This window comes from Chrysemys picta, chromosome 3 (genome assembly GCF_011386835.1).
Source record: "Chrysemys picta bellii isolate R12L10 chromosome 3, ASM1138683v2, whole genome shotgun sequence".
Classification (NCBI taxonomy): domain Eukaryota; kingdom Metazoa; phylum Chordata; order Testudines; family Emydidae; genus Chrysemys; species Chrysemys picta.
Window position 1 is genome coordinate 2,826,559 of NC_088793.1, and position 15,344 is coordinate 2,841,902.

Genomic DNA, 15,344 nt, shown 5'->3' on the forward strand with positions numbered 1-15,344 from the left:
ACACAGATTTTATATTTTCCTAACAGATTCCCTAGTTACTGCTGAACAGTACATTCACCAGTCCAAACCTTGTGTCTTAGCTGCAGCAGCAGCTGTGGAGTTAATGAAGTCCTTCATGTATTACAGCAGCAATCACTAGTGCTGTTATAGTTCTTCTTCGAGTGATGTCCCTGTGGGTGCGTCACGTCAGATGATTGTGCGCCCCTGCGCCTCTAGTCAGAGAATTTAGACAGCAATGTCCGGTGGGCCCCACGTGCGCTCTCCCCTGAGATCTAGATTTAGGATTAACTGTATAGTAGAAGATAGGAAAGCAAGTTATAACTAACTACTCTACCCCTTTTCTTTCTTCTCATTTAAAAAAATAAATAAAAATGTATTATTTTATGTTATGTTTCATTCATCCCTTTCTGGGATAACTCCACCTGAGAATGCCCCGGGGATGCCTGGGTTTTAAATGTTGCCTCTCCTGCCAAGAGGCAATCCCCGTTTCAGATGGACATTCTCAGTGTGTCCGCTGCTTGGGGGAAACGCACATACCCCAGAAGTGCTTCCATTGCCACAACCTTAAGGCCCGTGCCAGGAAAGTGAGGGACCTTAAATTCAAACTTATCCTTATGGAAAAATCCCTCAGCCCGGACTCAGGCTCAGAACCACAAACTTCTCCCAGTCATCAGTTGGCTATAATCGCCAACTATATGACCTTGATGGCAAAATACAACCACACCAGTTATTCTAAACTGTCTGAATTTATTGACTTTATACCAGAAGACTAGTAGGAGCAATTTAGGTCAGTCATCGCTGAAGGCCACCTCCTGGCACAAACAGCTCTCCAGGTGTCATCAGACTCGGCAGACACAGTGGATAATGGAGCAAATAATTAAGCAATCAATTTGCAAACAACAAGAAGATAATAATATGATAAGTAACAATCAGCATGGATTAGTCAAGAACAAATCATGTCAAACCAACCTGATAGCTTTCTTTGACAGGGTAACAAGCCTTGTGGATGGGGGGAAGCGGTAGATGTGGTATATCTTGACTTTAGTAAAGCTTTTGATACTATCTCACATGACATTCTCATAAACAAGCTAGGGAAATGCAACCTAGATGGAGCTACTATAAGGTGGGTGCAAAACTGGTTGGAAAATGTATCGAGGGTAGCCGTGTTAGTCTGTATCCACTAAAACAACAGCAATGCCCCTCTGCCATGTACATTGGCCAGACCGGACAGTCCCTACGTAAAAGAATAAATGGACACAAATCGGACATCAGGAATGGTAACATACGAAAACCAGTAAGTGAACACTTCATTCCACTTGTACCTACAATGCTTTATCAAGCATTCTTAAAACTACAATACCCACCTGGGGAAGTGAGGAAACAGATTGACAGAGCAAGACGGGTACCCAGAAATCACCTACTACAGGACAGGCCCAACAAGGATAATAACAGAACACCACTGGTCATCACATACAGACCCCAGCTAAAACCTCTCCAGCGCATTATTAATGATCTACAACCTATCCTAGAAAATGATCCCTCACTCTCACAGACCTTGGGAGGCAGGCCAGTCCTCGCTTACAGACAACCCCCCAACCTGAAGCAAATACTCACCTGCAACTACACACCACTGAAACACCAACCCAAGAACCAATCCCTGTAGCAAACCTCGTTGCCTACTCTGTCCCCATATCTACTCTGGCGACACCATCAGAGGACCCAACCACATCAGCCACACCATCAAGGGCTCATTCACCTGCACATCTACTAATGTTATATATGCCATCATGTGCCAGCAATGCCCCTCTGCCATGTACATTGGCCAAACCGGACAGTCCCTCCGCAAAAGAATAAATGGACACAAATCGGACATCAGGAATGGTAACATACAAAAGCCAGTAAGTGAACACTTCAATCTCCCTGGTCATTCTATTACAGATTTAAAAGTCATTATCATTGAACAAAAAAACTTGAGAAACAGCAGAACTAAAATTCATTTGCAAATTTAACACCATTAATCTGGGCTTGAATAGGGACTGGGAGTGGCTGGCTCAATACAGAAGCAGCTTTTCCTCTCCTGGAATTGACACCTCCTCATCTATTATTGGGAGTGGACTACATCCACCCTGATTGAATTGGCCCTGTCAACACTGGTTCTCCACTTGCAAAGTAACTCCCTGCTCTCCATGTGTCAGTATATAATGCCTGCATCTGTAACTTTTTCTCTATGCATCCGAAGAAGTGAGGTTTTTACCCACAAAAGCTTATGCCCAAATAAATCTGTTAGTCTTTAAGGTGCCCCCGGACTCCTTGTTGTTTTGGTTGGAAAACTGTTCCCACAGAGTAGTTATCAGTGGTTCACAGTCATGCTGGAAGGGCATATAGATTGGGGTCCCACACGGATCAGTTTTGGGTCCGGTTCTGTTCAATATCTTCATCAATGATTTAGATAATGGCATAGAGAGTACACTTATAAAGTTTGCGGACGATACCAAGCTGGGAGGGGTCATCAACAAGTTTGCATATGACACTAAACTGGGAGGAGTGGTAGATACGCTGGAGGGTAGGGATAGGATACAGAGGGACCTAGACAAATTAGAGGATTGGGCCAAAAGAAATCTGATGAGGTGCAACAAGAACAGGTGCAGAGTCCTGCACTTAGGACGGAAGAATCCCAGACACTGCTACAAACTAGGGACCAAATGGCTAGGAAGCAGTTCTGCAGAAAAGGACCTAGGGGTTACAGTGGACGAGAAGCTGGATATGAGTCAACAGTGTGCTCTTGTTGCCAAGAAGGCTAACGGCATTTTGGGCTGTATAAGTAGGGGCATTGCCAGCAGATTGAGAGACGTGATCATTCCCCTCTATTCGGCATTGGTGAGACCTCATCTGGAGTACTGTGTCCAGTTTTGGGCCCCACACTACAAGAAGGATGTGGAAAAATTGGAAAGAGTCCAGCGGAGGGCAACAAAAATGATTAGGGGTCTGGAGCACGTGACTTATGAGGAGAGGCTGAGGGAACTGGGATTGTTTAGTCTGCAGAATGAGAAGAATGAGGGGGGATTTGATAGCTGCTTTCAGCTACCTTAAAGGGGGTTCCAAAGAGGATGGATCTAGACTGTTCTCAGTGGTACCTGATGACAGAACAAGGAGTAATGGTCTCAAGTTGCAGTGGAAGAGATTTAGGTTGGATATTAGGAAAAATTTCCTAATTGTCAGGGTGGTTAAGCACTGGAATAAATTGCCTAGGGAGGCTGTGGAATCTCCATCATTGGAGATTTTTAAGAGCAGGTTAGACTTGTCAGGGATGGTCTAGATAATACTTAGTCCTGCCATGAGTGCCGGGAATGGAACTAGGTGACCTCTTGAGGTCCCTTCCAGTTCTATGATTCTATGCATACTTTCACATCGCCATACATCTATCACACAGGCAGTTTCTCCAATTTGTTTTGGGACAAGATCATTATCAGTACATGGTACTGTCCTTTGGCCTTTCCACGGCTCCCCGAGTTTTTTCCAAAGTTCTAGCAGTGGCGGCAGCCCACCTACGTAAACAAGGGGTCATGATATACCCATATTTCGATGACTGTCTACTCCAGGCCCCACTTGGGAGGAAGCCATCAAAGTCACACAGAGGACAATGTCACTCTTTACAAAACTCAGCCTCCAAATAAACATTCAAAAATCAACAGTGACACCAGTTCAAGAACTAAAATTCACTGGGGGCTCACCTAAACTCATTGGAGGCAAAAGCCTCACTCCCACTACACAGATTCGCCACCCTAGTGAACTTGATCAACACTACAGTGAGCAGCCACAAACATCTGCCAGGACTTGCCTCCGACTATTAGGCCACATGGCGGCAACCACCTATATTGCAAAACTTGCCAGATTACGCATGCCCCGCTGGCAAGGGAGGCCCAGGACAGTGTACATCCCACACAAACACAGTCTGAGCAAACCTCTCCACATGCCACAAAAGGTCAAGGACTTGCTTCGGTGGTGGACCCATTCACACAATGTGTGTGCAGGGTTCCCCCACAATGTAATCACAACAGATGCCTTCATAGTGGGCTGGGGCTCCCATGTAAACAACCTAACAGTACAGGGCAGGAGGTCTCCTTCAGAATGAACGCTGCACATAAACATTCTGGAACTGCGAGCAGTTTGCAATGCATGTGCACACTTCCTGCCCGTGATCAAAAACAAAACCATACAGCTCCTGATGGAACCCATTGCTTGCATGTTCCATACAAACAAACAGAGAGGAGCAAGGTCACACTCCCTTTGCACCGAGGCCTTACGACTGTGGAACCAAATGCATCCAACACAACATCACCATATCAGCTGCCTACCTACCAGGATATCAGAACACCCCAGCAGACATGTTAAGCAGAAAGTTTTCCCACGATCACAAGTGGGAAGTAAACCTTGGTGATACAGGACATATTCCATCAATGGGGATTCCCCACAATAAACCTATTTGCCATGAGTCAGAACAGCAAATGTCCAACATTTCGCTCCAGAGCAGGCTTGGGACCGGGATCCAGAGGTGACACCTTCCTCCTCAGATGGGATGCACCTCTTAAGAGCATAAGAACAGCTGTACTGAGTCAAACCAAATGTCCATCCAGCCCAGTATCCTGTCTACTGACAGTGGCCAATGCCAGGTGCCCCAGAGGGAGTGAACCTAACAGGTAATGATCGAGTGATTTCTCTCTCTCTCTCTCTCTCTCTCTCTCTCTCTCTTCTTTACACTTTCTCTCCTACCCCATTGTTGTCCAGGGTCATACAAAAGATCAAGACCAACCAATGCAGGGTCATCCTGATAGCCCCCAACAGGCCCAGACAAACTTGGTTTCCATACCTACAACAGAGGTCGGAATGTTCACCACGTGTGCTCCCACTTCTTCCACACCTCCTGTCACAAGATGCAGGCCAGATCTTGCACCTGAAACTGAAGATACTCCCACCTGAGAGCATGGCTCTCTCATGGTTCCAAGGCAAAGAGATGATCTGCTCAGAAGCAGGGAAGGATATCTTGCTAAACAGCAGATGATTGACTACACATTTGACCTTCCTCCACAAGAACAAACGAATCAGAGCCACCACCTCCGTTCTGCTACTAGCCCTGGACTATATATTTCAGTTAAAAAATGTCAGCTCTTTCAACGAGCTCACTCAGAGTGCACTTTGCAGCAATCACAGCCTTTCACCATAAAGTGGATGGGTTCTCAGTCTTTGCCCATCCAATTACAAAACGATTCCTACAAGGTATCTGGAAACTCTATCCTGAACTCAGAGTCCCAACGCCTCCATGGGATTTTAATTTAGTACTTTGTTCCCTTACTGGACCTCTGTTCAAACCCTTGGCTACATGTTGTCTATTACACCTTTCAATGAAAGTAGCCTTCCTTGTCGCCCTTATGGCATACCCCTCATACACAATCTTTTTCAAGAACAAGATCATTCTAAGACCACATCCTAAGTTTCTACCTAAAATCCATTTTCCCGCATTCTTCCCTAAATCTCAGAAGCGGCATTCCATACTCTGGATGTCATAAGGGCACTAGGCTTTTATCTTGAACGGAGTAAACCATTTAGGAAGGCACCAAAGCTGTTTCTCTCTACTACTGAGAGATCTAAAGGAGACGCTATATCTAAGCAGAGACTCTCCAAATGGATTTCAGAGTGCATTTATCTCTGCTACCGCCGACATGAACTACAACCCCCTCCGAGGGTTAGAACACATTCTACCAGTTTGCTGTTCACATTGGTACCCGTCCTTAATAATGTACCTGTTACAGACATATGTAAAGCAGCCACAGTAGAACCTCAGAGTTACCAACACTAGAGTTACGAACTGACCAGTCAACCACACACCTCATTTGAAACTGGACGTACACAATCAGGCAGCAGCAGAGACCAAAAAAATCCAAATACAGTATAGTACTGTGTTAAACATAAACCACTAAAAAATATAAAGGGAAAGCGGCATTTTTCTTCTGCATAGTATAGTTTCAAAGCTGTATTAAGGCAGTGTTCAGCTGCAAACTTTTGAAAGAACAACCATAACATTTTGTTCAGAGTAACGAACATTTCAGAGTTACGAACAACCTCCATTCCCGAGGTGTTTGTAAATGTGAGGGTCTACTGCAACATTCGTTCAACACTGCGCAATTGAGCAGGACTCAACATACGACACTTTATTATGACACATGGTCTCATTATCGATCACAGACCCAGCTCCGAAGCTGCTCCTTTCCACTGAGGGTCACTGCTCTACAGTCACTTGAAGTGGAGCACCCACAGTGACATCACTTGAAGAAGAAGGAGGTTACTCGTATTGCGCAGTAACTGAAGTTCTTTGAGATGTGCACCGTTTGTGGCTGCTCCACTACCCACCCTCCTCCCCTCTACTTCGGAGTTCCAGTAAGGTCCTCTGTGGTAGAGAAGGAACTGATGGGGGAGATGGGTTGGCCGCAAAGCCCTATTTAATCGCTGCTACAGGCACGAGACGGGGAGAGCATGTATGGCCCAACTGGGTACTGCTGTCGAAATTCTCCGACTAGAGGTGCAGGGGCGCACAGTCACCTGAAGTGGAGCACCCACAGGGACACACATCTCGAAGAATCTCAGTTACTGCACAAGGTGAGTAACCTTCTCTTAAGGGACCTTGTGTTTCTTCAGTAAATCATCATGTTCAGAGATGCACAGTTCCGTTCCCCTCCAGCTGAAACAAGGTGAATAAACTCTCAGCCCAAGACAGATGTCTGCAGTAATTTATTTCTTGCTTTCAATAGTCCTGCAGGTTTATACTAATGTACCTGAGATCAGACCCTGGCCCACAGTGACTTGCATCAGGGATACAGGACTTCTGATCTCCTGGTCTCTCTTGAAATCTGTACAGTGTTTGACAACTACAAACAAAGCAAGGTTTGTGCTGTTGACAGTTATTTCAGTCTTGTCATGTAAGGCATTTATAATGCACGGGGGATTGAAGATGAAATTAATTACAATCTTGTATTTGATTATATGCAGAAACTAAAGAAGACAGATCCCTTGAAAATATCTGAAATCATTTCATTTGTGTAAATTAGGAAAAGCACGAGTTATACGCAGCTGAGGAGATTCAATGGGATTTAACACGTTAGTCAGGAGTTACACTAGGAGAACTTAAACCTCCTCCAGGCCTGGATTCCCTGCCAGCTATAGTTACAGACACAAAGTTTGGCATGTTTTTGTGAGTCACAGGTGTGAGCTACAGTACCTAGCATCTATTTGGCCTATAGCGTCTTCGTCTGCATTCAAAAAACAGTGCCCTGAGGAGAGCAAAAAGGGAAAGGAAGAATTGCTTCTGCAGATAGTCAGTAGACAGTCGATAGATCTGAGTATAAGGCGTGGGCTTCTCACAAAAAGTTTGACTATCCCCCAGTCCCTACCCTTAGGAAAGTTCCATGTTGACACAATCTTCCCTGGCCAGGAAATACTGGATACCACTTAGAGTGATGACCAGCTAGGTCATTCAAAAGCAACATAAGGTAACATATACTCCTTATCCTAGGGACTAAGCAGGCTGCTGTCTAACTTTCCCAGCCCCACTTAGCTTGAGAAGCAAGAGACAAGCGTAGCAGCCAGACTCGGAAATTGCTTGGAGCCCCAGCTCACCTTTGTGATTTTTAAAAATCTTGTTTAGTTTCAATCAGTGATTTCTGCCATCATCATATTACATATTTCAGTTGCTGTGCTGGGCACCATGGAAAAGGCCATTGGTAGAAGCACTTCTGACTTCTCGAAGTGATATTTATCAATTGGCTGTAGTCGGAACAGTGAAGCAAATGCCAGTTTCTTTGACTTCTCTATGAAAGATCCCCTTTGGTCAGAATCAGTTTACACTACTCAGGCTTTTCAAGTTGTGCTTTCTATTACCGGGTTTTTTTTCCTCTTTCAAAACTCTGTGTTTTTAAATATGGGTCAAGGGAAATATCACTGCCTGTAATAACTATTATCTGTTTACATTATTTTACTAGAAATGCTACATACAGAGATATGACACACACACACACACACACACACACACACACATACACACACACATACACACACAAATGAACTTGCCCTTCTGTCCACATTCTCCTCAACATAAATACTAGCCTGGCCCATAAATTCACTTCAGCTTCACTGGAGTTAAATAAAGTGAGCCTTGTTGCTCAATTCCAGTTTATGTCCTATGTTCCTAAAACCTCATGCTTCAGCTGGCCATCTGCAGGGGTTAGGAAGGGATACCCCCCATGTGTTCTGGGGGAGATTTTGGTCTTTCTCGGAAGCTTTACAGCTGAAGTTGGAACATTGAACGGGGGGGTCAGGGCTGAGGTGGCACGGAGCATTTTCCCTCTCAGGTGCTTGCTCACATGTTCAGGGTCTAACTGATCACCATATATGGGGTCGGGAAGGAATTTTCCCCCAGACGAGATTGACAGTAACTTTGGGGATTTTTTGCTTTCCTCTGCAGTATGTGGGTACATGTCTCTTGTCAGTATTATCTAGCTATAGCTAGATATAATTTCCCTGCCATTGCAGAGGTATCTGGCGTTTGGTGCTCTTTGGTCCCGTCTATTCTCTCCTGGAGACACACACTAGTCTCCTGTGGGCTGTAATACTTTGGTGTCATTTTGGTTGTTGGGTTTCATGTGCAGGTGGTGTCGGTGGGCTGGGATATGCCGGAGGGCCGACTAGATGATCTGGTGGCCCCTTCTGGCCTTAAACTCTGTGACTCTACGTGCTCCATCAGCATGCACTTCCTTTCTGTCACTGAGAGACCTAATGAGACGTGTATTTATTGGAACAGAATCCGTTCTCAGTTACCACTGTGCCACCCCAGTGACTTCCATGAGGGTTGAGGTCTCTCTGCACCTCACATGGTTAAGCTCTAGATCTTCAGTAATTAACATCAAGTGTTCTTCCTCTTGGATCTCCATAAAACTGTTTCAGATTTTCCTTCAGAGTGGATCTTCTTGCTTGGAGTGGGTGCAGACCTGTATTCCACTCCAGTGTGCTGGCATCTTGTGCACTGCAAACTGGAGACTTTTTGCTGCTGTAGTACCCGTCGGGGAAGCATGCATGCTCTGTACCTCCTCTTGGCTCCTCTCGAGGCTATATCAAGGTGGTACCTCCCTAAACCCCCTCATTTCCTTCTTACCGCCTGTGGCTTGAGTTGGAGCTCCCTGCGTTGGAATCTCCTCATGATTTCCCTGCTGCATCACACTTTGTGATTCGGTGTTTCCTAGTCTAAATAGTTTCTGGCAGTTAGCACCCATAGTTCGTTAGATTAGTTAGTTTATTAGTATATTTAATGGTACAGTTAGTTTGTATAGTTCTGGAGCATTCCCCGGGCTTCGGGCATTGCCTGTTCCTACTTGTTGTGCCTCGGTGAGACCCAAATCAAGGAATAGTGGAGTATCTATTGTTCTGTTACGAAAACGATGCAGACTGCAAGAGATCTTCATCTAAAGCAGCATTTGTTGGAACAGGCTGTGAGACCCTGCCTTGGCACGAGGACCCTGTTCCAACCACTCAGTTAACTGGTATCCTCTACCTCTGTGGGAGTTGGGGACAGACCCCAGGACTCTGATCAGTCATGGAGGCAGAAAAGAGGTCCGAGATCATTCCACAGATCCCATGTAAGAGGACTCATAAAATGGACCGGAGTGCCAGAAATCGAGGAGGGATTTATTCTCCTCTTCATCGAGAGCAGGACCTCACTGTCAACAAGTCTGGTACCCAGGACAGACCCGTGTCTGCCCAGCATCAGGATGGGAGAATCCCAATGCCATGCCAGCGACTCCAGAACCATCCGTGGGACTGTGTCAAGTCTGGTCTCTACGGAAACTCCAGCACCATCACTCTGTGTCATCGACCTGGCAAGGTTCCTGGCAGCTTCAGACTTGCATTGTCTAGCTGTCATGGCATTCCCACTAACTCAAGATATTGGTGAAGGGACGGTGCCCCAGGCTATCTCAGGCCCTTCATTGACTTCAGCTTTGGGGCAGAGATTGCCTTCAGCTCCAGTACCAATGAAGAGGCAGGCTCCACCCGCTCTCTCTCAGCATCGTTTACAAAACCAGCCTTGGTACCAGTGTCCTCAGTATCAGTAGCTACATCAGAGTGGGGTCTGAATCCTGACCCCTCAGCACCAATAAGGAATCCATCCTCTGTACCGGACCCCAGGCAAGACTGTCTACGATGCCAACCAGAGTATCAATGTTACCTTTTCCATGTTGTACAGTGGACAAGTCAGGTTTTCCAGAGGCCCTACCAGTTGGGCACCCATCACACCTAGTGATTATTCTAACAGCTCTTCTCACTCCAGGTCAGTGTCCTGCAACTCTTCTCATTCCCCTCGTCAGCAAATGAGATCACATACATCATCCAAACACCCAGGGAGTAAGCACTGGTACTGAAAGCAGAGACATTTCTATAGTGGAGACACAATGTACTGGCCTTCTTGCTGTATGCTAGACTGATATTCCCAGCCTAGGGGTGCTTCTCATTCACACAGATCCAGTTCTCTGCATACGTTGGATGTAAGATCCCCTTACCTGGGGAACGGCCCAAGCCATGCACCAGCCTGTTGTGGAAGTTCAGGACTACATTCTTCCTCTGTGGTTAACCTTTTGCCTGAGAACCAACCCGTACCACAGGTGACACCTTCAGCTCCATCAGCACTGTCAACACTTTCCTTGGACGATTTGGTGGCCTTGACTTTGGCTTCCCCAGTTCCAGAGGATTTCAAGTTCTACCAGGAACGGCTCAGGAGAATGGCTGCAGTTCTGGGCATTTAAGCTGGGCTGGTACAGGAGAATACCCACAAATTGGTAGACATCCTCCAGACTTCAGCCCTGGGAGGTGTTGCCCCCTCTATCAATGATGCTGTAAGGGACCCAGGGTGTAGGTGGTCTTGCCTCTAACAGTCACAGCTGGGCTGAGGTCTGCCCACCAGAGATAGGAGTCTTCGACCAGGAGTTGGAGGAATTGCAAGGCCAAGTCCCATAACTAGCATCAGAGACCAGAGATCAGGGGCAGTACCCGGTTAGAACCAAGAGGCAGGAGTCTGGGTCAGAGTAGGCTGGGGTCAGAGACCAGAGGCAGTACTGGGATAGAACCGAGAGGCAGGAATTGGGGTCAGAGGCAGGCGGGGTCAGAGACCGGAGACCAGAGGCAGTACCGGGATAGAACCGAGAGGCAGGAGTCGGGGTCAGAGGCAGGCGGGGTCAGAGACGGGAGACCAGAGGCCGTACCGGGATAGAACCGAGAGGCAGGAATCGGGGTCAGAGGCAGGCGGGGTCAGAGACCGAAGACCAGAGGCCGTACCAGGATAGAACCGAGAAGCAGGAATCGGGGTCAGAGGCAGGCGGGGTCAGAAACCGGAGACCAGAGGCAGTACTGGGATAGAATCAGGAGTCAGGGTTGAAAGTCAGGCTGTCCTCAGAGACCGGAGATCAGGAAACAAGGCAAAGTCTGGTGTTGCAGCAGGGCAAAATCTGTGTACTTACCCAGACACCTTCCTGGGGCAACCCCTGGGATTAAATTGGGGCACTTGGCCAATCAGAGAGCCATGAGGAATGTCACTCTGGGTCTCGTGAGCAGTACTTCCTGCGGCCCCTAGTCTCCCCAGTGTTTCCTGGCTGTGCCTCTGGATGGCTTCCTGGCATGTTGGGACGATCAGCCACCCCAGGCTCTGCTGGCCTAGGTTCTAGTCCCCAGGTCCTCACATAGGCCCTCTTATCGGCAGCCAAATCTTTGTAGCACACGTCAGCATCGCTAGCCCCAATAGCCAAGCAAACAGAAAAAGATATCACTCCCTTCCCAGAAGCAGGAGTGTGTCTATTCACTCCAAAACCAAACTCATTAATTGTCATGGCACCTAATGAGAGGACACCACAAGGAAGATTTAATTCTACCCCAAAAGAAAAAGAACCTAAAAGACTGGACGCATTGGGAAGAAAATGTGTTCTTCTGCTTCACTCCAGGTGAGAATAATGACCAGCAAGCTCTTTTAGTGGGTGGTGATGTCTAAATTCATGGACAAATTGCCAGACAACTCCAGAGAGAAGTTCAAAGCTTTCTTGACAAAGAGCTTGCTTGTGGCAAAGACCTCGCTACAATCTACTTTCAACATAATGTCTGATTCTTCCAGAGCAATGACCACTGCCATCATCAAGAGGAGGGCATCTTCATTATTTAATTCCAGGATAGCACCAGATATCCAGAAAACCACTGAAATTCTGTCTTTTGATGGACAGTTTGTATTTTCTGACAAGACAAATGAGGTGTTTATCTTTTAAAGATTCATGAGTGACTCTCCGCTCCCCGGGAGTTTATCTTCCAGCCTCCAAGAAGCGTTAGTACAAGCCCCTGCAGAAATATTCAGATTATTTTCATGGACAGCCCTTTAAATTAATTTTTTTTAAATTAATAGAGATATCCCATCTCCTAGAACTGGAAGGGACCTTGAAAGGTCATTGAGTCCAGCCCCCTGCCTTCACTAGCAGGACCAAGTACTGATTTTGCCCCAGATCCCTAAGTGGCCCCCTCAAGGATTGAGCTCACAACCCTGGGTTTAGCAGGCCAATGCTCAAACCACTGAGCTATCCCTCCCCCTTCTGTCCTCCCAGATGATACTACGCTTCTTGGAGGAGAGAGGGGCTTCAGAAAAGAAGGTCATCCAACATTACCACTAACCCACCGTGCTCTCAGCTTTCGGTAGGGACACCACTCTTGGGACTTGTTTTTCAAGGACAGCATAGCAACCAACAATAATCTACACATCCCTGCTCAGTGTAGAGACAGATTATCCCACTTCCTCAGCCCATGGGAACACATATCTTTAGACAAGTGGGTCCTAAGTACTATGGGCCTGGGATATTCAGTCCCATTCATTTCCACCCCTCCTCCCTACCCTTCTCCTCTGTCCCTTTTCAGGGACCCTTCTCATGAGTCTGTGCTCCTTCAGGAGGGTCAGGATCTCCTTGCCCTGGGGCACAGAGTAAGTTCCCCCACTCTTTTCCCTGATCCCCAAACACAAGAGTGGAACTGAGACTGTCCTGGACCTCTGGGCTCTCAACAAGTTCATCGAGCAAGTGAGATTGCGCCTGGTTACCCTAGATTCAATCCTCCATTCTCTAGATGGCAATGGTTGGTTGGCTGCCCTTGATCTTCTGGACACATATTTCCATACAGCTGTGTTACTCAGCCTCAGGAAATTCCTCAGACTTGTCATCATCAGTACATGCTCCCCCCCTTCAGCCTGTCATCACCAAATGCGTGGTGGCCTTCTCGAGGAGGAACGGGATACAGGTCTTCCCTTACCTTGATGGTTGGCTTGTCAAGGGGTTCTCTCACAGTCGGGTCCATTGCCATCCATTGACTATATCATCCACCTGTTCAATCACCTTCATCTTATCCTGAACAGAGAAAAGTCTGCACTGATTCCTGCCCAGAGACTTGAGTTTGTTGGAGCACTATTGAGCGTGGTCAGGGTGGAACCACCTTAATATAGTCTCAGGAAGGGCCATGAGGAAGTATAAGGCGTTTGCACTGACTCAATGGGTGGCAAAAAGTCTCCAGCTCACAGTGCACAAGACAGTGCACACCTGAGCAGAATACACATCTGCACCCACATCTCGAAGAACGACTGTTACACAACAGGTAAGTCACCATTTTTTATCTGTGTTTGACCCATTTCCCATTGTCCCATTGTTTGGGTTATATAGCTCTTAGTCTCTTTGAAGGCTCAAATATGGCTGCCCAGGTGCACAAGAGGACCAGTGGTCTTTGTGTATCAAGCTACATGGGGCCAGGCCCAGTCCTATTGGCGAGTGCAGGCACTGCCCCCTGTAGGGTGAACGTGAAAATGGGAGTCATTAAACCAGTCGGTAGAAGGCACATACGCTCTGCCAGTTGAAAGGATGGTGCAGCTGCCATTACAGCATGAAAGAATTCCAGCTTAGTTGGTCTGATGTACTCCTGAGGTCTCCCACTCCAGTACTGGCCCCTTCCCTCTTTCCAGTGTGAGTCTCAAAAGCCAGCCTGGCTCTTAGCGAGCTCCTGTAGAAAAACGCTTTCTAGCGACTCGTTTCCATGCTTGTTTGTCTGACATTTGTTTGTTTTTCAAGCAGAGGAAGTAGGTGAAGAAGAAGAGGAAAAGATGCAGAATGGAAAGGACAGAGGTAAAAGACTCTCTCAGCTGTAAAACACTTTTCCCATTTATTTCTGTGCCTGAGATTAGAGTGTGTCTGCAAACTCTCCACAGCAGTGTACCAAGCACTGCGGAAGCATTCATGTAACAGCTTTGGGTTTGGGCAGTTTATGGAGGCTTCTTGTTGCTGTTACACCTCCTCCAGACACACAGCTGGGCCTATCAGGCTTGTCTTTCTGTTCCTCTCGCTGCCCTGTTATATGTTTGCTCTCTCCATTTCTGCCGTTGCTTGGGACAGTAGTAATGTCCAGGGTTCCATTGTCTCTGTATTCAGATGTATTGAAATATTTTCCTTCAGCAAGTGGCCATGTACAAGTGTAAGCATGGCAGGAAAGGAGTTACTCTGAACGGTACAAGAGGAACAAGAATTAATGGTGTGAGGTTAGATAAAGAAAATGAAGGCTGAATTATCAGGAAAGTTTCTGGAAATTCGGTGTGCGAGGCTGTGGACGTGTCACCCAAGGGAAGCAGGAAGCCTTGTTGGTTGAGGCATTTAAAATGTGTCTGGACACCGTGTTCAGCAATATTCTGCTGAGACCAGTCCTGCGCAGGCAGCAAAATGGGGCCTTACAGCAGGTCTCATCCCATCTCTAATCCCTGATTCCAAGTGTAGATAATAGAACTAATCCTCCCCAGGCAGCTCTGCCTCTGGCTTATAAGGATGTGGAAGGAACGTGGGGCTGTCACAGCATTGTTGTGCAGGTGGACTAATGATCCCCTATCAGGGCCGGCTCCAGGCACCAACTTGTCAAGCAGTTGCTTGGGGCGGCCACTCCGGAGAGGGGCGGCACGTCCAGGTATTCGGCGGCAATTCGGCGGACGGTCCCTCACTCCGCCTCGGAGCGAAGGACCTCCCGCCGAATTGCCGCCGCAGATCACGATCGTGGCTTTTTTTTTTTGGCTGCTTGGGGCGGCCAAAACCCTGGAGCCGGCCCTGTCCCCTATCCAAAAGGGCTCAGGAGAAAGAAAACCCAGGTGAGCGGTGTGGGGAGTGGAATACCAGTCACTGGACACTGGGTTTGGCGGTTTCACCTGTCCCTTCCTCAAATGACTGAACAGAAAACCCCTTCTCTTGGTGTGACCAGGG

At 47.2% G+C, this 15,344-nt stretch overlaps 1 protein-coding gene across 34 annotated transcripts in view; it reads left to right on the top strand.

The window, feature by feature from the left end:
- DTNB (dystrobrevin beta) overlaps positions 1-15,344 on the top strand; it is a 384,446-nt gene that overhangs the window by 336,785 nt on the left and 32,317 nt on the right. For 17 of the 34 annotated variants that reach the window (XR_010600030.1, XR_010600034.1, XR_010600025.1 and 14 more), the window contains one exon: positions 27-14,228. Coding sequence is in view for 14 of the 34 variants with exons in the window: in XM_065590084.1 (XP_065446156.1) it covers positions 14,175-14,228 (54 nt within the window). In the remaining 20 variants the exon portion in view is untranslated. Of the gene's footprint in view, positions 1-26; positions 14,229-15,344 lie in introns of those variants that run through there. The other 17 variants (XR_010600038.1, XR_010600040.1, XM_065590082.1 and 14 more) reach the window with 3 other exon arrangements.